Source organism: Thamnophis sirtalis, unplaced genomic scaffold (genome assembly GCF_051295495.1).
Source record: "Thamnophis sirtalis isolate CommonGarterSnake01/CBP01778 unplaced genomic scaffold, rThaSir2_p1.2 scaffold_6, whole genome shotgun sequence".
NCBI classification, from domain to species: Eukaryota; Metazoa; Chordata; class Lepidosauria; order Squamata; family Natricidae; genus Thamnophis; species Thamnophis sirtalis.
In genome coordinates this window covers 5896285-5923062 of record NW_028261386.1, presented here as the reverse complement: position 1 = coordinate 5923062, position 26778 = coordinate 5896285, and the positions used below count along the sequence as shown (strand labels likewise).

At 42.8% G+C, this 26778-nt stretch overlaps 1 protein-coding gene across 11 annotated transcripts in view; it reads left to right on the top strand.

Moving 5' to 3' along the window:
* Positions 1-26778, top strand: part of MSI2 (musashi RNA binding protein 2) — a 655460-nt gene that overhangs the window by 552877 nt on the left and 75805 nt on the right. For 8 of the 11 annotated variants that reach the window (XM_087717150.1, XM_087717152.1, XM_087717151.1 and 5 more), the window contains exons 10-11: positions 5401-5475; positions 21506-21544. In XM_087717150.1, the coding sequence (XP_087573276.1) occupies positions 5401-5475; positions 21506-21544 (114 nt within the window). The remainder of the gene's footprint in view (positions 1-5400; positions 5476-21505; positions 21545-26778) is intronic. The other 3 variants (XM_087717153.1, XM_087717160.1, XM_087717158.1) reach the window with 1 other exon arrangement.

Below are 26778 nucleotides of genomic sequence, written 5' to 3'. Positions count from 1 at the left end.
CCCAGCCAGCCATGCTGGCTGGGGAATTCTGGGAGTTGAAGTCCACAAGTCTTAAACTTCCCAAGTTTGGACACTCCTGATATAGTGACCGTTCGAAGTTGCAACAGTGAAAAAAGTGACTTAGGACTGTTTTTCCATACTTAGGACCATTGCAGCATTTTCGCAGCATTCCCATGCTCACGGAACTAAAATCGAATGCTTGGCAACTGATTCATATTTATGACGGTTGCAGGGTCCCCGGGTAATGCGACCACTTTTTGTCGTGTGATGTTCTTACAAGTCAATGGGGAAGCCAGATTCACTTAATAGCCTTGTTTACTAGCTGAATAACTTAAGTGATTAGCCTTGTTACTAGCTTCCGTAATAACTGCCACGATTCACCTAGGAAAGGAAAGTCATAAAATGGGGCAAAATCCACTTAACAACTGTTTCACTTGGAAAGTTCGGGCTCAATTGTGGACGTAAGTCAACCTATAGAAGCCACATCTGAAACAATAACCAGATGCGATGATCCAAATGCACATTTTTTTTTCAATTCAATTTCAATTTATTGACATTTGTACGCCGCCCACTCCCTTGCGACTCTGGGCGGCTTACAGGCAAGACAAAAACATATATAAAAATTAAAAATAAGAATACAATGGTTAAAATTTCACACCATGCCTACTGTTAGAATGGGGCTGGATACTAATCAACAGCCCCAGGCCTGCCGGAACAGCCAGGTCTTAGCAGCTTTACGGAAGGCCGGAAGAGTAGTAAGGGTCCGGATCTCTACGGGAAGACCGTTCCATAGGGCCAACTAAACTAAATAGGTGAGAATTAAAATTAAAATAAGCCCAAAGTTTAAAGCAGCCTGCATTTTCGCTGCCTCCCAACACCACAGCCAGTGGTAGAACAGAGCAATATTCCTTAAGGAAGCCTCCTTCCTTCCTTCCTTCCTTCCTTCCTTCCTTCCTTCCTTCCTTCCTTCCTTCCTTCCTTCCTTCCTTCCTTCCTTCCTTCCTCCTCCTCCCCTCCTCCTCCTCCTCCTCCTCCTCCTCCTCCTCTTCTTCTTCTTCTTCTTCTTCTTCTTCTTTTTCTTCTCTCTCTCTCTCTCTCTCCCTCCCTCCCTCCCTCCCTCCCTCTCCCTCTCTCCTCCATTCCTTCCTCCCCTTTTATCAGGATGACCCAAATGCCAATCAAACAGGAACATTAGGCATAAGACCAGAAGCAGGGAAACAAGATGACAGTCTGGGAGCTCTATAAGCCACAGATTTGGCAAAGAAGGAGCGGAAATAAACAAAGCCCAGGAGTCAAATAAAGAGGCAAACTGAAAGATGCCGTCCTGATGTGAAAGAGGCAGCAGCTGACAAAAGTGGGGAGAGGGGAACCTTTTTTTCCCTTCCCAGAATTGGTGTGAGGGAAACACTCTTCCTACCATTTCCCTCAGGTGGAGCCAAAAGTCAGAGGAGGAGAAGAGTCCAGAAACTCACCCAAGTATACTGAAACAGAACGACAAAGGAACTTTAAAGACTCGGGCAGAAAAAGAAATAGAAACATTTTTTTTTTCCAAAAAAGAGAGAGATAAAATACTAATTGAAGTCTATAGAAAACGAATTACACGTCGTGCTTATTTAACAGCTACAATTTGGACCAGCAACTCCATTGTTAAACAATGTGGCCATTGAGCAAGATATCATGTGACCGTAACAGGCTTATGACTTTACTCCCCACCGTTGGTAAGCAAATCACCAGCGCTGTTAACTGAGACATCCCATAACCGCCAACTTGCAAATTTCCTGCCAGCTTCTCCATTGAAGTGCACCAGTGTGACTATGTGACCATCATTGTAAATACCGGCTGGTTGCAAAGGGCCTGAATTTCGGTCACACCACTGCAGGTCATAAGTGCATTGACTGGTCATAAAATTATTTTTTCAGCACTTTGAATGTTCGCTAAACAGGGCAGTCGTTGAGCAACCGTTTAGCTCTACTGTAACAGTACATATTTTTTATTATTTTATGTATTTATTAAATTTACATGCTGTCCATCTCTATCAAGTGATTCTAAGTGGCTTACAACAAGATAAAAATATCAATTTAAAAGGTTAGGCCAGGGGTGGGTTGCTCCCGGTTCGCACCGGTACGCCAGAAGGGGTTCGTCAAATTTACATTACCTTTTAGAACCTTCGTCTGGTGGGACAGTACCGGAACACTCCCTCCTGCCTGCCCCCCTCGCTCGCTCCTCGCGTCTGCCCACACTCGCTTCCCCCGCCCGCCCGGTCGCCGCTCGCTTGCTCGCTGTGAGTCTTAAAAACGTCTGTGAATCTTAAAAACTTCTAAGTGAATCCAGAAAGAGGGAAGGGGCAGAGGGGCTGGAAGTGTGTCCGTGTGCACAGGCTGTGAGCCTTAAAAACGTCTGAGTGAATCCAGGAAAAGGGAAAAGGCAGAGGGGCTGGAAGTGTGTGTTTAAGGTGGTCAATGTTGAAGACCGGCAAGGACAGCCATATTTCCTCTGTAAGTAGCTGTTTTATTGTTTTGTGTGCTTATTTTATTCTTCTTTAAGTAGTAAGTGCACAAAATAATAAATTCCCTTTTTTTATATCTTCTTTTTGTAGGTCATTCCTCGGGGCAAAGAATTCAGTGACATTGACTTGGCCACTCCCACCCAGTCACATGAGTGCCAAGCTATTCCCACCCGGTCACATAATTGCCAAGCCACTCCCACTCAGTCACATGCCACAAAGCCACTACTACAAAACAGGCCACACCTACAGAATAGGTTCTAAAAAAATTTGAAACCCACCACTGGGCATCCAGGAATTAAAACAACAGACATATAGAACTCAACATTAAACAAATCTATTGGAGGTATTGAAGAGAAAGATGTGAAACTGTAGTGAAATTGGATTTTGGAAATATAATGTAGGTAAACAGCTTAGAGAAAAGAAGAAAATAAAAAATGAGTTTTTTATTAAGTTGTATTAAAGTTTTATTCAGATTTATTTCTGCACTAGTTTAAGACATCATTTACCATTCCCACTTTGGTTGTAAGTTTTCCTTTTGTTAAAAAAAATATTCCTGCTAATGAAGAGACATACAAAAACCCAATCAAGTGTCCAGTGCTTTGTGTCTATTGGAGGTATTCTATTTATTGGTGGTTCAAAAAAAAATCCATAGTAGTTGAGGTGGGGGAAACAAAGCAGAATGAATAGTAACTACAGCGATACCAAAATTGTGCATATGGATTCAAGAAAGTTTTGGAGATTCCATAAAAGGAATAATTGGAAAGAGAAGGAGACCAGCAATGATAGTTGTTGGAAGGGCAGAGAGTGAGAGATGGAATCATGGTATCAGAAAACCATGATGTAAAAAAGATGTTGAGACTCTAGAAAGAGTGCAGAGAAGAGCAACAATGATGATTAGGGGACTGGAGAGTAAAACATACGAAGAACAGTTGCAGGAACTGGATATGTCTAGTTTAATGAAAAGAAGGACTAGAGGAGACATGATACCAGTGTTCCAATATCTTAGGGGTTGCCACAAAGAGGGAGTCAAACTATTCTCTAAAAACACCTGAGGGTAGGACAGGAAGCAATGGGTGGAAACTAATCAAGGAGAGAAGCAACTTAGAACTAAAGATAAATTTCTTGATAGTTAGAACAATTAATCAGTGGAACAACTTGCCTCCAGAAGTTGTAACCGCTCCAACACTGGAGGTTTTTAAGAAGATGTTGGATAACCATTTGTCTGAAGTGGTGTAGGGTTTCCTGCCTAGGCAGGGGGTTGGACTAGAAGATCTCCAAGATCCTTTCCAACTGTTATTCTATTCTAAAATCCCAGTCACAATGACAGCCTTAATGTGCAACAAAGGAAAGTTGGCTGTGCAATTGTGCCAAGTCATGCCTTTGCTTTACTATCACCAGTGTTTCGGGAAAAGGATTTCCCTAACTCTGAAACCAAGATAGAATCAGGCCTCAGCTATGTTCCTGGCTTCCCAAACATAATACTTTCCAGATGTGTTGACCAACAGTCCTAATTCCACCCAACTAGCACCTCAATGGGCCAACACTTAATCGCTGCCAAAAGTACAGGGAGTTCAAATTGTCTGAGCAAATGCCACATTCCCACCACATGCATATCTTCCTGGAGAAAAAGAATCACAAGACAGCAATTTTTTCGCCCCCCCAAAAGAGAATTTGTAGAAAGCAAAGGGAATTTGTTTTCAACTGAATCCTTTTTGCACCAACAATTTGCTCTCTCCACCATTAATTTTCTCTGGAGCCTGGTGCCCCCTTGAGGCTTTCCAAATCAGTTGAAAACAAATAAGAGTGACAAATATTTCCAGATCTCTCAAAGGTGCTTTTTGTTTGTTTCAAAAGTCACAAGACTGTTTTTTTGTTGTTGTTGTTGTTTGTTTGTTTGTTTAGGAAGAAGAAGAAGAAAGTGTTTTGCTTTCTCATCCAAGAAGCTTCATCAGTTCTGATGGCGGGTGATAAAGCTTCTTGGATGTGAACAAAAAAGCATCTTTGAGATCCAGATCTCCCTCTTCACCCCCCTCCTCTTCCCCATTAATATTCCTCCATCCCCATATTAATTCTATGATGGCTGGGTATTTGAAGACTTCTATTGAAAGGTTTGCTTTCCCTTTTTAAAAGAAAATGTAGAGAAACCACTGATCTTGTTGACTTCTCCATGAAAAGTATTTGCAATCATTTTGTTGAACCTTAGCATCCTACCCAGAATTAAAATCCCTCCCTCTTCCCAGCTCCTTCATCTTGCTGCTTCTGACTTTTGGATGTGTTAACAGTTGTCCTTCAGACTCTGAGGATGAAGCATCACTAGTACCTTAATCTCCAATTGTCAATAGTTCCGAAGCAAAGTACATTTGTTGTAAGCTCTCCAAATGTCAAAGCAACCTGTGTTATGTGCTTATCCTTTAGTGCTTGGCATTTACTCTTCCCAGCTGAGAAAAGTAGAGTCCTTGGCTTTGAGTTACTGGGGTGCATTTTAATTATGAATAGCAGGGATGGAAAGGAAGGAGGAAGTGATCAAGAAATGATACTAATCTCTAGATCTCTTGTTATTTTTCTGCGCTCAGAGGTAAATGAAACCCAAGTTGCATTAAACATGCTAGCACCCTGTTTAATCTGCAATAATATTTGGATCCTGGATGTCACATTCATCTTTGTGGTTTGTATCAGATACCTCTGTTTAGACTTTCTTATGAGGTTATTGTACTGTATTTAACATTTAATCAGCATTGGTGTGATGCGGGGGGCGGGGGGGGGGGAATCTTCTAATGCTTTGCACAAAAATCAAATTTCTTCCTGCCTTTGGTGTAATTATTTGCATGTGAAATAAGAATCTGGGTTTAAATTAATTGGTTAATTCCTCTTTCTCAAACACTTGTCTATTCAAGGTTACCCAAATTTTGTTGCAACCTATGGCCGAGGATATCCTGGATTTGCCCCCAGTTACAGTTATCAATTTCCAGGTATGTGAAACTTTAATGCATATAACGACAAAAGTAAGTTAAGGGTGGCCATTCAGAAGTCAACTTCCTTGGGAACAAACTCATTTGAATGATGTGGCACTTTAGAGGTGGGGGAGTGGGATGTCCCTGCTTAGAACATTCATACAAAACTACGATGAGTAAGAAAATCTTTTTTTTAATTGTGTGATAAGCCCTGTGCATTTTTAGATAAGGTACAAAAGGCTTTCTTTCTGATACTATTTTCTGTTGAGAGTGGAGGAGGAAAATACAGCCTATCTTGCTTCTTAATTGCTGCTGGCTATTTGAAAACAGCACTCTTTTTAAACAACAACGACAACAACCACTGGCTCAGTGGGAAGCACAGGCACTGTCAACTTTGTATATTTCCTGCACTGAGTCCATTGTATGCTATTAGGCAAGGAACTCTCCAGCACATTTGCGAGAGATCAGACATCAGCACAATACTTTTCCCTTATTTATTTCTCCTTCCCCTTTGAGTCTGTTTTGTACAGCTGTCAAATCTCCTGCATTTAGTCTCTCTATTCCCTCTTTTAAGTTTACTGTTGGTAGTTCATCACTTGGAGAACTCCTGAGGTTTTGAAGTGTTAGGCTAGCTGGCTCTTAAACATCTCCTCCTGACAATAATGAGCATCCTCTCCTGCTCCAGCTCTGCCATTATCAACAGGTAACCATTGAAACCAAAAAGCCCTAAGGAGTTCTTCATACCAGCAAGCCCTCAAGCTCAAAAAGGAGATGCCAAGAGTTCAGAGGGTGGTACTTGCTTGTGGGTTCTCATCTCACCTTAAGATTCTGGGAAGGCCCCGGGGGGCTATTTCAATTTGGTGGATTAACTGCCTATTAGTGTCCAGGCAGTGCCTGTTTCCAAACCACAGCTAGAAAAAGGGGGCAACGTTTTATTAATTAAAATTTGAATATGTATCAGATATTTAAGTTGATTAATATGTACCACTTGTGTGAGTTTAAGCCATCTAGTCCTGCAAACTGTAGTTATGAACAAAAGAAATGATGGGAGAATCACCTTGCTCATGTTATTTAAGAAATCTGTGATCAATTGTCTTCATTTTTAAAAAAAATCAAGAAGCTTTTCTTGTGGCAAGGCAAAGGATGTGAATTTTCTTCCCCTGTTTTGAGTTAGGCAGGCTCTGAAAATTGCTCTTTCTAAACGCCTTTGGAAAGCATTTTATTTAGGTAGGCAGTTAATATTAATTAAGTTCTCTAGTTTAAGATAATTATTGGATGCTGTTATTTTATGATGCTGTTTGAATTGTAAAACACTTAGACGCACATACTGTATGATGGGGGAATGAGAGAGAAAGAGAAAAAGGTGAGCAGGAAATAATATTGAACCTTGCGGCAAAAATATTGGGATTCGGGGAGGTGCCATTTTAAAGATATCAACATCAGCCTTCCCCAGACATTGGAGATTATGGGAACTGCATTCTAACCAGTGGTGGGATCCTCCCGGTTTAGCAACCGGTTCGGTGATCGGGTGATTTGCACGCGCCCGCACCTGACACGCACGTGCATGCGCAGTTTCATGAAATCTTCACTTCCGGGTTTCCAGGAGTAACACAGCCGATTCGTAGGGCAATCAGCTCAGGATGCATGAATCAGCTGAGAAGATAAAGGTAGGAAAATAGTGCACGCATCTGATTGTCGGAGCAAACCGGTTCACTCCCGGCTGATCGTTGGAGCTACCGGTTCGCCTGAACCAGTCGAAACCGGTAGAATCCCACCCCTGATTCTAACGTATTTGGAGGGTGCTAGGTTAGAGAACATTGAATTAAGATTATCCATACTCCCACTTGTTCTCAAATCCCCACATGGAGAAACAAATATACCAGTTTGTCAGGTGAATCCTTCGCGAATTCTGTAAAATTGAGGCAAAGGTCTCACAGACTTCCAGTTTATTCTTTCAGGGACGGCTTTTGTCAGGTTCTGAAAAGGATTCAGCCGATTGAAAGAGAATGGGCACATCCACAAATGTTTTAAGTATCGCTATCCCTTTCATTTCCTTGCTTGCTGAAACACTGGGAGCTCAATCTGTGACTAGACACCTGTCGGCTAACAAGCGGCAGTGGGAGGACAATTTTTAATCTGAGAAAGTGGCACTGAAAGGCAGTATTCATCCCCCTCTCACTTTTGGGATTCTGGCTTCTGAAAGTTGACAGATCAGAGAGGCTACGTAGGTTGGCCTTTCCTACCAACCGTTAATATAGGCACAAGAGTTGATAAGTTTTGACGCCTTTTCCTCACCACCCCATTTTGACACTTCTTTCAGTTACCTGGCCCACTTTGATTTAAAAGAGAAGAGGGTGCTGTTCTTTTGGGCATCATGTTGTTCTCTGTAGTGTGAGCAATGCTTAGAATGGGCACCCTAGTCTGAATGTCAGCATTCATATGTGTACATTTCTAGACATGTACAGGAAATGAGACATATCTGAACCATTTTGGAGATTCAATAGATTTGTGTAATTCACATTTTTTTAAAAATATATATTTATTTTAAATACAAATAATACAAACATAGTACATATAAATCTTTAAAAAGTGAAAAAAATACAAATCTTACAGTGCCCCACCCCACCCCCGGAGACCTTTCACTCCCCCTTATATTTCTTCTATAACAACTAAAAGATATACAATACATTCCAATTGTTCCCTTATCCACACCAAAACAACATATATTCTTGAGTAGGTTTATTCCCTTTGCCTTCTACCAACATTGTTTTTATAAAATCCCCCCATATTTCATTATAAATGTTTGCTTTAATCATCCCTTTTAAAAATTAAATCTCTGTTGTTAATTTATCATTTGTTGCCCAACTCCAAATTCCATTATACCACTCATTTCTTTGAATGTCCCAATTTCGTCCCCAATATTTACCCATCACTAATCTAGCTGCCATTATCAAATTTCCAATCAATTCCTTTTTTGTTTCATTTATATCTCGTTTTTCCACCGGCAACAATAATGCAATCCTTGGTGACATATCTAAATTTGCATTCAAAAGTGCTCTAATTTCCCTAAACACCATGTTCCATATTTTTTGAGCACTATCACAATCCCACCACATATGTTTATATGTTCCATCCTCTTTCTTGTACCTCCAGGTATAATTCACATTTTTTTAAAAGCATGTCCAGGTGCTACTTCAAAGGGAGTCACCATATTTATTTCTGACCAACCTCCTGGTTTCTCTACAGTAGGACTGGTGGGATGTATGCAATCAAAGGTCTTCCCCACCACCAGTTTTTTCTTAGGAATGTAAATCCAATGCATGAAATATTACTGTATTTTTCGGAGTATAAGACACACCTTTTTCTCTCAAAAAAGAGGCTGAAAATCTGGGTGCTTCTTATATACTGAATACAGCATTTTTTGCCTCCCGAAACCCCGCCCCATTCACCGAAATGGTCGTGCATAGCCTCTAGGAAGCTTTTAGAGAGCTCCTGGGGGCTGGGGAGGGCAGAAATGAGCAAAAATGGGCCATTTGTTGCTCAATTTTACACACACACCCAGCCCACAGGAGCACTCTATGAGCTTCCAAGAGGCTATCCATGCCCCCCCCTTTTTTTTACGAAAAACGGGCCCGTTTTTGCAAAAAACAGGCTGTTTTTTGCTTGTTTTTGCAAGCCCCCTAAAGGCTATTCATGCCTTTGGGGGGGGGGAATGGGCCCATTTTTGCGAAAAATGGGCCATTTTGGGGAGGTTTGCAGAGTGCAAAAACTTATTTTTTATTTGCCTCTTCAAAGCCTTGGTGCGTCTTATACTCTGAAAAATACGGGAAGTTGAAGGATTGCCTTCACAACCTCTTCACTACCCAGTGCTGGTCTAATTTATATAGTCTATCTCTTTCCAAGACAGGACTGTCACAGCTATATATTAACTGGTTATTTGTTTATTTAAATGTTTCAACCCACCTTGGATTTCAGAACTCAGATTGGAGCACAGTCAATAAAAACAATGTCAGCCTGACGATTCTAAAGATAGGGAGCAAGTTCTAATTAAATTAACGGGGGGGGGGGGGGAATAACCAATTTGGTTTTGCCTTGGAAATTGCTTTGTCAGTTATTAACCTTCCCAGATAAAGTTTGAATTGGGCTTTAGGGGCAAATCTTGCTAACTAGGATGAAACTAAACATATGTAATACGTGTATTTCAACTCTGAATGTTTCTAAAAACAGTCCAGTTTTTTTTTTTAAAAAAATGAGTTAATGTATGTTATTGTTTTGTTCTGTTTTGTTTTGTTCTTCTTTTGTTTTGTTGCAAACTCCTAGATGCTTCTCTCTTGATCTCAGATGGAATCCCAGATTTGTTTTGCTGAGAATAAATACTCATTTGAACCAGGCTTGTGGTACAAAAATCGAACAGTGCACAAGAGCAGTTTAGCTGCCTTGGACCCAGATATACTTTTCTAGCATGCTCACATATCACGACAAAACTGTGAGATCAAGATTTTCACACTTTCCTAGCAAATTGGGAGGAGGGATTGAATGGCTGCACGCTCTCAGTCCCACTCCAAGTTGGCCCAGTGAGCATATTTTCATCTCATTCTAATTCTCTGAGGACATTTGGGAATATCAGCATCGGCCAGCCAAAATCCATCTTCCAGTGTATTAGGAGTATTTGTTTAAAACTAACAAGTTACACTCCTGCAATGTACATAAGCAGGGGTGGGCTGCTGGGGACTTGCAGGGGTTCTGGAGAACCTCTAGCTAAGATTCTGTGCAGTTCGGAGAACCCCCAAATACCACTCTTGGCTGGCCCTGCCCACCCACCCTCCCCTCCCAGGAGTCCCCACATGGCCCACTTTGGATGCAGGTAAGTGCACAGGCTCGAGTAGGGAGAAAAATGGGCCTACCAGACGTTCAGAAAGGCTGGAAATGGGCCTGTTTCTGGCCTCTATGGGGCCTCCGGAGGTTGGGGAGTGCTGTTTTTGCCCTCCCAGAGGCTCAAAGTAAGCCTCCAGAGCCTGGAGAGGGCAAAAACGCCCCCCACCCCGTGGTGCAAGATGATGACTAGGCCACGCCCACCATGGCTACTCCCACCCAGCAACCGGGCAGAGAACCCATTGCTAAAATTTTTGTAACACACGCATGGATAAGTGTCCACCCTGCTTGCCACTAGCAACTTTGCATATTTACCTAGATATCAAGGTATAGGCTGCAAGAAGGCCTTGTGTAATTGATCCCAGAATTATGGTTCTAAGTTGTGCCGGTCATTAAGTGGGTTGCGACATGACCACACTTAATTTTATTATCCTTGCTTGCAGGGGTTACTAAGCTAATACTGCTGTCGTTAAACAAGCATGTTTTCTTCAATGGGTGTTTTGTGTCAAGTGCCCAAAATGCAATCACATGATTGTGTGTGTGGTGGGGGGGCACAGCTCTTAAGTAGTTCTGGGGAGGTCTGTCTCCCACTGCTTTCTTCCACTGAAGAAAGCAGAGGGCAGGCAGAGAAGGAGCAGAGCTGAAGTAAAACACACAAGATTTTTCTGTCTATAGGTAAGTGGGGTTCACCGACAAATGTGCGCTCAACAAAAGCGCACCGATGAAACTGCGGGGAGAAAACCGCAAGTTCGAAATTGCACCGACGAATGAGCGCAGAAGCGCGCCAACAGAAGCGCGCTCTAAACCTAACCCTAAAGGTAACCCTAAACCTAACCCTTACCCTTACTCTAATCCTTACCTTAACTGTAATCGCGCTTCTGTCGGTGCTTTTTTGTCGGCGCGCCTTTGTGGGCGCGCTGTCGATGTCGCGGTTTTATCGCCGCGGTTTTGTCAGCACGCTGTTGTCGGGCGCGCATTTGTCGGGTCACGGGTAAGTGGACCTCTGCATATCAGGAGCTTTTCTGATATCTTCAACCTCTTAGCCAAGAAGGAGGGGGTTTTTTGGTCATGGGATGCCTTCCAAGAGCGCCAAACCAATAGCCACGGTCCCATCTGTTGACAGATGTTAGGACAAAGGGGAATGATGGCAGAACCGTCTGAATCCAATCCAGCCTGGATTCAGTCAATCCAAGCCCCGGAGAAGTAAATTGGGGTTACTCAGAAAGAATGATTGCTGGGTTATACCTTGCTATCTATAAACCTAAGCTCGGAATTGATTAGGATGTGGCTTTCCTTAACCCTCATTACTGGGTGTCAGAAGCCTTCATTACAGCACAGGCCTTGTGTCAGTTCCTATTATAGCACAGATGTGTTACACGTCCTAAATATAGTATGTTTCTGGGCTAAAATAGGAGGGCTCAACCAGATTTCCCCAAGGAAATGATAACCTCCCGTATATTAAAATATGACATATTCTGCCATTTCATTCTCTTCTGCAAGAGGCCCGTTTTTGCTTTTTGTTTTGAAATTTAAATAGAGGCAGGCTTGGCTAACTCCTTTTGTTCCATAGAGGACATTCCCTTTTCGCTCATTTGCTTTGTAAGCAAATAAAATGCCACTTGGCACTGTATGGAAATGTGATATTTACTTCTCTCAGGTGAAACAATACCACCATCCAGCTGTTCCATTATGTGTTTCTTTTCAATATTTGGGAAATAGGAATGGTGGTGGGATTTTTTTAAAAAAAATGTTTTTGTTTTGTTTTAAAAGCTGCTGCCATTTGGGCTTTTTTTTAAATGATTTCCCTCGCCAGGCCATATTTGCTAAACTCTTTGTGAACAACAGCTAGTCATTGATGTCAAGCTTGAACTTTTATGGGGGTACAGAACCAGTCAAATTTTGAAGTGGGTTCCTTTACTGGTGACTTAGGACAGCGTTCCCTTTGCAGTGTTCTTGGCTGTTGTGAAGACTTGTTGGGAGCAGCGGTGGGTTTCACTTATTCTTACCCCCGGTTCGCCCCATGCCGCACGCTCACTTTGTGCACATGCGCATGTTCCACACATGTTCCTGGCCTTCTGCACATGTGCTTCGCTCATGTGTGTGCCTTCCATGCATGCGCTCGGATTCAAAAATGTTGCTAAATTAGGAGGGCATAGTGCCAGGACGGATGGACAGGCCCATCCGCGATCTCTGCTACCAGTTCGCCCAAACCAGCCCGAGCTGGCTGAATACCACCTCTGGTTGGGAACCATGGAGAAGATCTTGGAGAAGGCATTCAGAAAGCGAAAGGACTATAGCACAGAAAAAGCATGCTTTGGGTAGGGGGGTGGGAAAGTATTAGAAAGATGTTCAGATTGAGTGCCCCATACTCTCTAGTGGGCAGACTTAGATGATTCTATTACTACCACATATCACAATAAAGTACAGTTCTTACGATCCTGTGATGTCCATTTCATGAGTTGGTCTAAACCAGGGGTGTCAAACTCACGTCGTCACCGTGGCATCGCATGATGTATCGGGACTTTTTCCCCTTTTCCTAAACTGGGTGTGGGCGTGGCCAGCACGTGATGCATCCGGCCCAGGGGCCGGGAGTTTGATAGCCTCGGTCAATACAATAAACAAATAGAGTTAGCAAAGCAGGAAACAAGGCCCTGTGCTGCTGTTCATCGCAACTGGTTGGAGGACTTATTCAATTTGCACTGATCTTAAGCAACACCGAGCAGGGTGGACCAAGCTAATATTGGACAAAGGACCAGGCATAATATATCAAAAAAATCCTCTTCTCGCCCTTATGGGTGGTCTACCTCAGCCTTGAGTCCTTTACCAGAGGCCTGGGAGTTTGAGGGCTCTGCACAGGATCTTAACTGTCCCTAGTGATATATGTATGAATATGTGTGTACATGTATGTACGTGTTTCAGTTCTCTTCATGTCCACATAGTCACGCTTCAGCTTAAGGAAGTTTATACTTTTCATTTCTACTTTATCATGACTAGTGGCCCAGAGGTTCAGCCTTCTGAACAGGGCTGAGTAATGGAACTTTTATTATAATTACACAGATAAGGCACAAGGTCCTGATTTGGGCAACATTGTACAATTGGCTATTTAAGGAACATGCATCCATGTAGTCACAGGGATTTAGTTTGGCTTGAGAGAAACCTGATTTTTTTATCTGTTCTCTAGTCCTTCCCACACCTCATCACCATAAGACAAGAAGGGCCTGATAAATATACTGTACTTCTATCATCAGATTAAGCTTCAGGGCCTCAAAAGTAGCAAAACCACAAGATTTCCTATTCTCCCTCCCTGCCACCAGGATTAGCTTATCCATTAGGCATAGTTCCCAGGGCCCATGATTTATTTTTTTTCATTTTTTAATCAGAATAAAAATGATATTCTTTATTTTCATGCCTTTTCATTAAAAAAGGCATAGTTGGAACATCAAGGATTTTATTTATAATTTTAGGCATAGCAATAAATACTAAAATTTAGTAATTTTGAAGATATGTAATAGATACCATGATTAATTGGAAACTACTGATTACAACATAATACATATATAATTTGCCATTCACTGTTTCTCTGTAAAAATATGAAGAAGTATTGAAACTCATAGGACCTGGCTACCTGAGAGACCGCCTCCTGCCATTTACCTCTCAGAGACCCATAAGATCGCACAGACTAGGCCTCCTCCGGATTCCATCTGCCGGTCAATGTCGGCTGGCGACTCCCCGGGGGAGGGCCTTCTCTGTAGCTGCTCCGGCCCTATGGAACGATCTTCCCGTGGAGATCCGGACCCTTATTACCCTTCCAGCCTTCTACAAAGCAACCAAGACCTGGCTGTTCCGGCAGGCCTGGGGCTGTTGATTTATCCAGCCCCCATCCTAAGCTATACCTAAGAATGTTGTGGAATTTTAATGTTGTTTTTTAATTTGTTGTATGTTCCCCCCTTCCTTTTTATCTGTAAGCCTCCCTGAGTCTCTCGAGAGTGGGCGGCATACAAACCAAATAAATAAATAAATAAATAAAACCAAATAAATAAATAAATAATAATAAATAATAAATAAACAAACAAACAAATAAAATATTTTAAAGCCATTATTTTTCTGATGGGAGGGGCCCACAAATCCTGTAAAACTCAAGTGTTGCTAAAATGATGAACTGAATATTGTGATGTCACAACCCAGACTCTGTCCTTTACATGCTAGCCAGTATCATTATGACATAAGCACACAAAAAGCAGCATTTCCACCTCAACACACATTTGCTCACCTGTGGTTGCCCAGATTGGACCTACAAATGTTTTGCCTGTTTTGACTAATGCTTTGTGGTGGATTGTTTTCACTTACGGTTTCATATGGCTTGAAATTTAAACTACATTAAGGACCCTTCTTCCAGAAATTACCTTTTATATGTAAGTAAATAATGCCCACAATGAGTTTATCAGAACTTTCCATTTTAATCTTAATCAGCATAAAATAAAGTGGTGAAAGTGGGGGCTTCTGTACATACAAACTCACATGGATACGTGCTTTTTAATCAGTTAAAACTGCTGGTTTTGGTTTCAACAATGTTGGATGTTCGGATAATAATAGAATTCAAGAGCAGGTTAGGGAAAAACAGGATGTAACTTCTGTCAAGTTTCCATGCGTGAAATGCACATTAATCTTTTCATTAAGTTCAGATATGGACATCAAGTAGCCTAGTTTTCCTGGATGAATTTGTCCCCAAATCATCTTCCTCTTTGACACAGGAATACATGACAGATCCACTATATAATCTAACTAGCTGGACACCCACTATGTGTCGGCCTTTGCAGGAGAAATTCAGTTCACAATCCGTTGGCTCAGTGGTGGATGGTGATTGAAACACATAAGGGAATATTGCTCCTGCTGCCTTGAGTCCGGAAGCAGTTCCATAGGTGGAAGGCATAGACATTATGGTGAGGTACTGAGTGAAGGAGTGGAATGTCTGCCAGTTTGAACTGAGGTAGTAGAATGCGAGGCAACTGGCATTTGGAACAGAGTTCTTTTCAGGTGGGGAGGGGGAGTAGAACTCCTTAGCATCAAAGCATGTTAATTACTGTATAAGAAATACTAATTACCTGATGGTCATTTCAAAAAATCCTTTCTTAGCAAGCACCTAGAAGCCATGAGGAACATATGTGCCAAATTTCAAGTTTGTAGGCTTTACGGTTCTGGAGGTGATGAGTGAGTGGTATTTGCCTTTTATATATATAGTTTGTGCTGTGTTGCAGCTGACTGCGATTCTGGGAATCATAGTCTGATACATCCACTGGTTGATTGGAATCATCTCCCCAAGTTTTCAGGCAGGGATCTTTCCCAAGCCTACCAAGAGATGCCAAACATTAACGTTGGGATTTCACAGCCACTGAAACGAAAAGATATACAGCCCAAGAGATGCTAAAGGATCAGGATTCAAGACCATTTGTTGGTCTGCTTCATCTAGCCATTTATATTAGATAAAGAATCTAAGAGTATCAGCTGGTTAATAATATCAGAGCTCATGAGCATCTTTCAGGTGAGAACTGAACAATTCTGAAAAATCTGTCCTATTTTGGCCCCTGATTACTTTTCAATGATTTTCTTGTGTAAATGTGCCATTAGTTTTTCTCCTAAACGTCAGGAACTGGAGGTAATAAAGGTTTTAAACTGCCAGGCAATGTAAAATTATTTAAATGTAAATTAAATAAATGTAATTTAATTTAATATTTTAAAATTATTAATTTTTATTTAAATAAAATTAAATTAAAAACTTTTTTTTTGCTTTAAAACTGCCAAGCAACCTGATAGGAAACTTCCTGCAGCTATAAACGAGGCATTGTTAAACATTCATATTATAAAGGATTGTCCTGAAATAAAAAGTGGTAATAAACCAGCTATTCTTTACTCTCAATCGATTAGTTGTGTGGCTTATTCTTATTTCTAATTCTACCCACCAAGTATTAATCTGTTAATAACAATAACGTACAATATAATGTAATATACTAATAGTTTTTTTTATATCATTTGTTCATAAAATATGTTTAATAAAGTTAAAATAACTCATTAAAATAACATTTTGAATTGCAAACATTTGAGCACCGTTAATGAAGTTTATGTAATTTATTCAAAATGATGTCACCTCTGCTTTTCATTCAGTAATTTCTTCATGCATAGAATTAGCCCCTTTTTTTCCCAATGGTCATTCAAAGTGGGAAGGATGAAATGCTGCTAAAGATGAAACCGAGTCTCTTTATTTTAATCATCAGTCAGCAAAATGTTGGAAATATTTTAGTCATCCCCAAGGTCAGTCCTATAAGATAAACCAGACTAAAATAAAGTGTCATATAGCCGGGGTCTCCAACCTTGGCAACTTTAAGCATTGTGGACTTCAATTCTCAGAGTTGGCTGAGGAACTCTGGGAGTTGAAGTCCACAAGTCTCAAAGTTGCCAAGTTTGGAGACCCCTGTCATATAGGGTTTTTATTGTAATTGCTCTAGTGATAGAACCTTACAAATCTGAATATGTTTTCCCCCTCACCTTCATGTGATCTAGGGAAGAATTTACTTAGCTGAAACTTTTTCTCAAATTAATTTCTTGGCCCGGACTCAAGCATTGTTGACTTGGCCATCGTCTTGATTTTCGTTCTGCCCTTCAAAACTTCAGTCTTTACACCAGCTGCAGTTAGGGGAAAAAGTATTAGAACGAATCCCAAATTTTGGTTTATGTGTAATGCTCCTGGAATTGGCTCAGTGGGCTCAAATACAAGATGTGTTATACAACGTGACAATTATTCAGTTGGGACTCGAAAATCAGCTAGAAAAGAACCTATTTTTTTCCCCCGATCTGCTTCTTGTCTCTAGCCACCCTTTCTTTCATCTTTGCGTCCATCACAGCTAGCTTTCATAGCTAAAGTGAGACTCCAATTCATGGTCTCCTGCTTTCTAGGTGGTGTCTTAACCATTAGACCACCTTATTGTCTAAGGTGACCTACCCTTTTCAGGTGAGATTCTACCAGGAAAAGGGAACCTGATAAAAAGGGAAATACATTCAGAAGATGTTTTGACCTAGGCTTCCCAAGAGCATGAAGCAGACTCCTTGTCACGATAAAACCTCTTTTATTTGGGTCAAAGGGAATTCCTCTCCAGTTGTGAGGTTTCACAACTACAGACCTTTATCAGGCTTGGAGAGTTGCCAGGCTGACATCTTCCAAATGCCATGCTGTAGAAGCAATTACTTGGCAAGAAGCCAGGAACAGATCTTCACCCTAATGAATTGAATTACTTGTCTCCTGCAAACTCCCCTCCCCTTTCGCTCCTCTTTCTTCCCTATGGGAGGGGCCATTCACCATTCACCAGTGTCTTTACTCCTGAGTCGGCCCTTGTTCCTTAGCTGTTCCCTGGCAGCTTTGCGCATGCGCACATCGGGACCAGGGCGGGTTCTTTTGCCCCACTGATATCCAACTCCGAAGGCAGCTGATAACTGTCAGATGGCCCTGGCCCCATCTCTGCCTCCAACGCAGAGCACTCATCAGAGCCTTCCCCAGACTCCAGGACTGGCCCATGTTCCTCCCCTACCTCCTCACTGTCTGAGTCTGCCATTAGCTCCACCAGAGTGGGCCACAACAGAAGAACAGGACTGGAGGAGGCTCAGAGACCAAGCCTAAAAGCCTCTGTCTCTGCCGGAGAAACAGTTTCAAAATAACGTTAGAATCAGGATAATATGCTTACAGACCTTCTAGATAATTAAAAGAATTAAGTAGATGTGGCTCTTTCTTAACCTGTATCTTCCTTATATTCTCTCCAATTATGTTCCTCTAGAGCAGTGTTTCTCAACCTTGTCAACTTGAAGATGTCTGGACTTCAACTCCCAGAATTCCCCAGCCAGCATTCGCTGGCTGGGGAATTCTGGGACTTGAAGTCCAGACATCTTCAAGTTGACAAGGTTGAGAAACACTGCTCTAGAGCAGGGGTGTCAAACTCGCGTCGTCACATGACTTCCCCCCCCCTTTGCTAAAATCAGGGTGGCTTGTGGGCCACGGGTTTGACACCCCTGCTCTAGAGACTGAAATAATTTGTAAATCCTCCAAGGGGTTTAGTGGTGGTGGCAAAGAATAATAAAGACTTCCTCACCATCACAAGACTGGCACATACTGTTGCTCTTCCACTGTCTTTTATGACCAATAGTAGCACTTAGTTGAATTCATCTAATCATGAGAAAAATTCAGCAGGATTGGACTTGTTTAGGGTGCTGACAGCTATATTATAAAGTTGAAAAAAACAATAACACCCCCACTATTAAGCAATAGCAGGTCATTTATTTACACTGCAATGCATAGATGCAGTCATATTCCCAGGAGTGAAGCCCCAACTTGGGAATCATTAAATGGTGTTTTTTTTAATGATTATATTTTTTCTTAAGTATTTGTATGGAACAGGCCAATTGAAAAGAGGTCAAGATCAGCCATTTTTAGTTTTTACTAATCATTATTCACCGAAGCAACCTTGCTTAATGAGGGTTCTATACCCAGGGAATAGGTAAGACAAAAGAGGAATGCAGTATCACATAATCCATTTTTGACGGCAGAGTCCAAATGGCTTACATTAGTAAAACGAATTAGAATCAGTGAATTAGGCTGGTATGTGTGGGACAAGGAATTTTGGGGGAAATAGCCTAGCAGATTTAAAAAGCACCCAGATGTGGAAGGCTCTCATATTCTGTGCTGCAGATCAAGGTCAGAAAATGAATCTAAAGTTTTCAATTCTCCCGCTGGCCCATGGCTTTATATGGTGCCTAGGGGTGGGTTCCGGCTGCTGCTATTGCCGGTTTGCTCAGGGACGCAGTGCGTGCCTGCGCATACTTGATATGCGCTATGCATACATGCGCAGTACAAAAAAAGGTTTCTGCGCATGCGCAGAAGCAAAAAACAAGATGGTGACACCAAGAGAACCAGTTTGGGAGCGTGGCAGGGAGTACTATCTACTCGTCCGAACCAGTAGGAACCCACCTCTGATGGTGCCAGAGAAGACACAGCCATTGCTTAGTGCCTGGGCCTGAGACAGGGGTGGGCTTTAAAAATGGCAGCAATGGGTTCGCTGCCCCCTTTGCTGGATAGGCGTGAGCGTGGCCATGGTGGGCGTGGCTTAGTCGGCCTCCTGCACCACGGCGGGGGTATGTGAGTCGTTTTTCGCTCTCCCCAGGCTCCAGAAGCTTTCCTTGAGACTCTGGGAGGGCGAAAAATGCTTCCCTTGGGCTTCGAAGGCCAAAACAGGCCCATTTCCGGAACTTCCGGTAGGCCCGTTTTTCTCCTTCCCCAGGCTCAAGGAGGCTTTCTTTGAGCCTCCAGGAGGACAAAAATTGTTTCCCCCGGGCTCTGTAGGCCAGAAACAGGCCCGTTTCCGGACTTCTGGAACCTTCAGTAGGCCCGGTTTCCTCTCTTCCCGAGCCTCCACACAGACCCTGCACTTACCTAGAGCGATGAATAGGCCACGTGGAGACTCCTGGGAGGGGCAGGGTGGGCATGGCCAGCCAGAAGTGATATTTGGGGCTTCGCTGAACTTGTCAGAATTCTAGCTAGAGGATCGCCCGAACTCATGCGAACCCCTAGCAGCCCACCTCTGGCCTAAGACATAATTAGTCAAGGGGGATGAGGGCAGAGATATTCCAAACATCACTAGTCCTCTGATTTTGGGTGCTAGGGAAGCAAGCTGGAAGCTATTTTATCTCACTTGCTTACTAGGAAGAAAAAGCAACCTATGCCAAAGGCAGTTAAATATGAAAGATTCTGCCTCTTCTAGATTTATTCTCCATTTTGTTAAGATTCCCCCTTGAAGAACAATTATCCAGGCCCTGTCTGAACTTCATCCACCTCTCCAAGTGAAGACAAATGCCGCCAGTGGGCTGTTTATTGGGGGTGGGTGGGATAAAAATGATAATGAGGAAGGGCCCAGAATTTATACAGATGCAAACCAGGTCTCACAGAATCTTGTCTGGTCCCTCTTCTTTGCCTTAAGGGCTGGCAGCTGTGACTGGAATACAATATCATTTTTTTTCTTAATAATGACTTCATATTACCTGCACTACTGAGCCCCTAACATGCTAATTACCTAAGCAGGTGAAATACATTTTAATAATTTAACAAATGAACTAAAGCAGGATTGAATGACAAAAGGAAACACGTGCTGCTGTCAAAGTACTCTTGGCCAAAGGTTGGTGAGGTTTTTTTAAAATATATATATATATTTAATATATATATTTCTTTTGAAATGTCAAAAGAATACTGCTGCATTCACTTCAAAATTGATTAATCCTAATATGTGTATGTATGTGTGTGTGTGTATGTATGTATATGTGTGTGTATATATATATTAGATTTTTTTATTTTTTTATTTTTATTTATTTTTATTTATATATATATTGTATTTGTGCTGATAAATAAAGGGAGACTAGTATAGATCTATTTCAAGCTATTTAGCTCTCATCAGCTAGCCATACCCTTACTGGGATTTGAACCTGTGATGTATTGCATCTTAGGCAGCTGATGAGAGCTAAATAGCTTGAAATAGATCTATTGAAATAGATCTTATGGCTAGCTGATGAGAGCTAAATAGCTTGAAATAGATCTATACTAGTCCCCCCATTATTTATTTATCAGCATAAATACAACATATATGTAACAAAAAGGCAACAGTAAAAATATTGGGTTTCTGCCTGGATGGTCTCTTGTGACGAGCCGATGGACAGAGAATGGAAGTAGTGAACTTCCTCCCATATTTGGGCATACCGGGGGTTGTAACTCTAAATAGGTAACTATGTATGTATGTATGTATGTATGTATGTATGTATGCATGCATGCATGCATGCATACATACATACATACATACATACATACACACATACATACATACATACACACATACATATTAGGATTAATCAATTTTGAAGTGAACGCAGCAGTATTCTTTTGACATTTCCAAGGTGGGTCGTCCTTATTTATCTACACCTACTTAGCATTTTAAATTCAGGATAAATCTATTTTTGTGAGGGGACATCAGAGAAAAAAGGAGTAGGAAATGGATGAAACTTTAGCCATGTTTTTTTTTAATTTTTATAAATCAGTTTATAGCTTCTTATATACTGCCCAGTAATGCCTGTATCTGGTTCTGTGGATTTTTAGTGCTTTCCGTGGGATCTTCAATCAAACCCAGTTATCCAGGCAAGTTTCTTACAATTAAGTTTTTAAACTGCACTTTTTTTTTTTTAGTAGAATTCTATTCTTTCTTGATGCAACTCTGGATGCCTCTTGTAGTGCTTTTAATAATTTCTGTAGAACACCTTTTTCCAACTTCCTGCTCTCCAGATGTGTTGGGTTACAATTCTCAGGAATCAGGGAATTGGGGGAGTTGTCGATCAGCGCAACTGGGGACCGACACATCTGGAGGGTACTAACGCAGCAATGTTCTGAACATCCCTCTGTTTGTGTACATTTGTTTTAATGGGAGCTGAGCAAATGCATAAGCTGTGTGTTACAAAAGGATGTACAATTAATATATGCAGGCAGTTCTCAGGTTACAGTGGTAATTGGGAGCAGAATTTCCATCGTTAAAGCAATGCAGCTATAAAATGTGATGTCACGTGACTGCATTGTTTAGCAATGGCAGTTCCAGCTCACCCCGTTGCTGTCCTTTAACTGGATCCTACCAGTTGTTAGGCAGGGATCACCTCCATCCAAGCCACTCTCAGTTTGGCCCCTGTCAGCCCAGAACCTTGGTAAGGTAAGGCCTCCTCTTTCCCACACCCATCTTATCTTCCCCCGCACCATATCTATGCCCTTTTTGCCACCTTAAACACTCCATCACCTATGCTGGCCTTGCTGGCTATGCCACCTTATCAATGGTGGGTTTCAAAAATTGTTCGAACCTACTCTGTGGGTGTGGCCTCCTTTGTGGGAGTGGCTTGGCGCCCATGTGACTGGATGGGAGTGGCTTGCCGCCCATGTGACTGGATATGAAGATGCCGACGACACTTGTCAGAACCACCTTAAATTACCTCACACACAGCACTGGCATGCATAAGAATAGGATGTAAGCTTCTTTTTTAAAAGGCATCTTGGGTTTGCGTTAAAACAACTTCAACACACGCAATGTTCTGATTGCACCACAAACGCAGTAGTCATCCTTACCTTTCACAGAGGCACTGAGTTTTATAAATATGAGCATGATAGTGTAGAATAATCATATCCAACGACCAGTGGTGGATTTCAAAAAAATTTGGAACCTCTTCTGTAGGTGTGGCCTGCTTTCCGGGTCCACTGGTGGAACCTCTTCTAACCGGTTCGGTACATTTGATGAACCGGTTCTACCGAATAGATGCGAACTCTGCACCTTATGCTCACTGACCCTGCTACCCTACTGTCTCCAGCTTATCTTTGCAGTCTTCCCCTAATTACCGATGCCAGCTTGTGGCCATTTCCAGCCTTCTTCCTGATGTTGCTCTCCAAAGTGCAGGTCAAGGGTGGGATTGAAAATTTTTAGCAACGGGTTCTCTGCCCGGTTGCTGGGTGGGCATGGCCATGGGGGGGCGTGGCCTACTTGGCCTCCTGCATCATGGTGGGAGGGGATATTTTTGCTCTCCCCAGACCAGAGGCTTTCTATGAGCCTCCGGGAGGCCAGAAACGGGCCTGTTTCCAGACTTCTGGGAGGCCCGTTTTTCGCCCTCCCAGAACCTCCACATGGGCCCTGCACTTATCTGGCATGATGAATGGGCCGCATGGAGACTCCTGGGAAAGACGGGGGTGGGGTGGGCAGGGCCAGCCAGTCCTTCCAACTACCGGTTTGGCAAACCAGATGTAAAATTAGCATCTGGTTCTCCCAAACTGGTCTGAACCGGCTGAATCCCACCCCTGGTGCAGGTCCTTATGAGACATCAGCCCATGTGATTTGGAGCATGGTGTGGGTAGCTTTCCCATAAGGTTTTCAAAGGCCTCAAAAGCCTCCCAAAATATTGTGAGAAAAGCCTGTGCTATTTAGAGAACAGCACAAGCGCCCTCCACAAGGAGGCCTGGTACAATCAGCGGCTGCCTCGTTTTGGGGCGGGCTTGGCATGCCTCATCAGCACTTAGAGGAAGACAGCATCAACTGGGGACAGCAGGGTGGCAGGATCAGGAGAGCACGAGGCTGGCAGAATGACAGGAGTGGAACGCAGAGGGCAGGGGTGGCTGGAGCACAGGGCTTGAGGCAGCCCTTCTCGGCAGGGGCGGCCTAGAGGCCGAAGTAGAGGCCTGGGTGTGGTGGCAGCTGATTGGCATTGCTAAAGGCCTTGAGCCTCTATTTGTGTCCCACTGCTGCCACTGCCTCCAAGGAGTGTCGCTATGCAGGGTTGCCAAAAGGGCAGAGATGGGGAGAGAGATAGGCAGACCGGGAGGCCTGTGCTCCTTCAGTCATTAGTGTGGGCAGGCTGCAAGCGCCCTTGAATTTCTGATCTTGTGATCACGGGTGCAGTGCAATGGCTGCAATTTAGGGGACCAAACCTAAGTACCATCTCTTCAATGCTGCCATAACTTTGAACTATTATTGACCAAGTAGTCATAACTCGAGGATTACCTGTAGTGTTCATTTTTGCTGCGGCCACAGTGGAACCAAGATCAGAAGGGTTTTCCTGCAATGTACAGAACACAGCCAGAATTTCCATCTTGATTCTAATGATAGTTACAACATTTGCATTAAACAGCCCTTGACAGTCAGTGCGGCTGAGATGTGTTGGATTACAGTTTCCAAAGTTTCTACCCAATGTGACCTGCAAGCCAACACATCTAAAGAAGGCGAGCTTTAGTCATATCAAGCTCTGCCTTTTCTTTTCAAAGTGAAGAAGGAGAGGTTCTAAACAGTTGCCTTAAATCACTGATGAAATGTATGAATTACGATCAATGATAAATTACCCTATGCTTTTATTTGTGTTATAAGTGTATTTCCTTGGTTAGACATGTTTGCCTTTCTGAAGATTCAGGTTTATCTCCAAGTGCTGTGGAATTCCACCTTGCCGTTGGGTGCTCAGGTCAAGAAAATAATCAGGAGTGCAAATTTTACAAATTTTAGTAATATGCAATGACACCTTTTTTTTTTTCTGGAAAGGAAAATGTCTTCAAACCACAACCATTCAATGCTTTGAAAAATGTTTAGGGACTGGACCCACCCAAACTTTAAGAGATAGTGTAGGAAATACCGTAGGCAGGGGTGGGTTTCAACCGGTTTGCGGCGGTCCCTGTGAACCAGTTGGTCGCCGAACCCGGAAGTAAGTAACTTCCGGGAACGGCGAAGGGCGCGCCCGCCCGCCCGCGGTCCTTACCCGGTTTTGACGAGTTCTGCGCTTCCACGCATGCACAGGACGCATACAGCGCCTGAGCAATCGTCCAGGAGCAGCTGGAGCATCGTGCAGACGCTAGTACGCATGCGTGCACCGCGCGCATGCATGAGGACGCCGCCGGCCCCGTTCCAACCGAACCGGTTGGAACAGGGCGAGAAACCCACCCCTGACCGTAGGTTACATAAATATTGCACAGCTATCCCCACTCCGCCAACACGATTGACTTTCAGTTTGTGTCCCAAGCGGATGAATGATTAAATTTTAAAAAACGATGATCATAATAACTACAGAATAATATACAGCTTCTTGACTCACAGGAAATTGCAGGGTTTGAATATAGTATGGACTCTGTTACCTATTAAGGTCAGGGTTGTCAGGATCCTTTCTTCAAGATTTTTAATTTTCTGTGGGTTTGTGACTGGGAACAGGGCCATTTTGGCAGTGGCACCAAGGTTGCGAAACTTCCAGATGACGCCATTGTGGGTTCTTGTTCCTGGTTTGTAGACGATGGACTGAAGTGATGCTCTCCTACGGCAGTGTTTCTCAACCTTGGCGACTTTAAGTCCTGTGGACTTCAACTCCCAGAATCCCCCAGCCAGCTGTGCTGGCTGGGGGATTCTGGGAGTTGAAGTCCACAGGACTTAAAGTCACCAAGGTTGAGAAACACTGTCCTACAGAACATTTGAAGCCAGATAAAAGTACCTCTTTTGAATGCTCCATGTTAATTAAACAGAGGGATAGAATCAAGCTCAGAGAAAGTGTTAATGCCACTTTATAAGGCCTTGGGAAGGCCACACTTGGAATACGGCATTCAGTTTTGGTCGCCACGATGTAAAAAAAAATGGAGACTCTAGAAAGAGTGCAGAGAAGAGCAACAAAGTGGATTATGGGGCTGGAGGCTAAAACACATGAAGAACGGTTGCAGGAACTAGGTATGTTTAATGAAAAGAAGGACTAGGGGAGACATGATGGCAGTTGGGTTGCCACAAAGAGAGAGTCAAGCTACTCTCCAAAGCATCTGATGGCAGGACAAGAAGCAAAGTGTTGAAACCAGTCAAGAGAGAAGCAACCTAAAACAAGGAGAAATTTCCTGACAGAACAATTAATCAGTGGAACAACTTCCCTTCAGAAGTTGTGAACGCTCCAACACTGGAAGTTTTTAAGAAGATGTTGGATAACCATTTGTCTGAAGTGGTGTAGGGTGGTTCACCCACAAAAGGGCGAATGACAAAAGCGCGGCTGACTAAACCGCGGTGACAAAACTGCGAGTTCTAAAGTGCGCCGACGAAAGAGTGCTGAAGCGCGCCAACAACAGCGCGCCGACAGAAGCGCGCTGTAACCCTAAACCTAACCCTAAACCTAAATCTAAACATAACCTAAACCTAACCCCTACCTTAACTTAAATCGTGCTTCTGTCGGCACGCTGTTGTCGGCGCGCTGTTGTCGGCGCATTGATGACATCGCGGTTTTAGCGCCGCGGTTTTGTCGGCACGCTTTTGTCATGCGCGCATTTGTCGGGTCACGGTGTAGGGTTTCCTGCCTAAGTATGGGGATGGACTAGAAGACCTCCAATATCCCTTCCAACTCTGGTATTCTATCATTCCATCAATTGTTGACATGCTGCGTCAACAACTGATCGTTTTAATTCAAAATTTTTCAAGTCAGGTTAAGTTTTCAACGGTCGTAGGCCAGGCTTTAGAAAAAGCAGCTTCTGTTTTTACAAAACAAGCCTTGGTGCCCTGTTAAATTTGCACTGCAGAATGGGATTAACAAGACAAGTTGGATATGAAGCTCTGCTGGCTTTGTGGTTAGGGAGGGAAGGCAGCCCTGGGTTTCTTACTTAAGGAATGAGCATCGAAAATTAAGATGCTATACAGCTATTGCCAGCTGCCAGAATGAAGGCCATATAAACATTCTCTAGAGCCAGCGGTGTCCCGCAAAGAATACTTCATATGTTCACATATATTTTTATATTCTTCCATAGTAGTTCTTTCAGCAATTTGAACGGGGTGGTGGTGGTTACATTGATCTGAGGTTTTCTTTCTGAAGCCTGGGAACAGCTAACAGTTTCAGTAAGTGATACTTAGG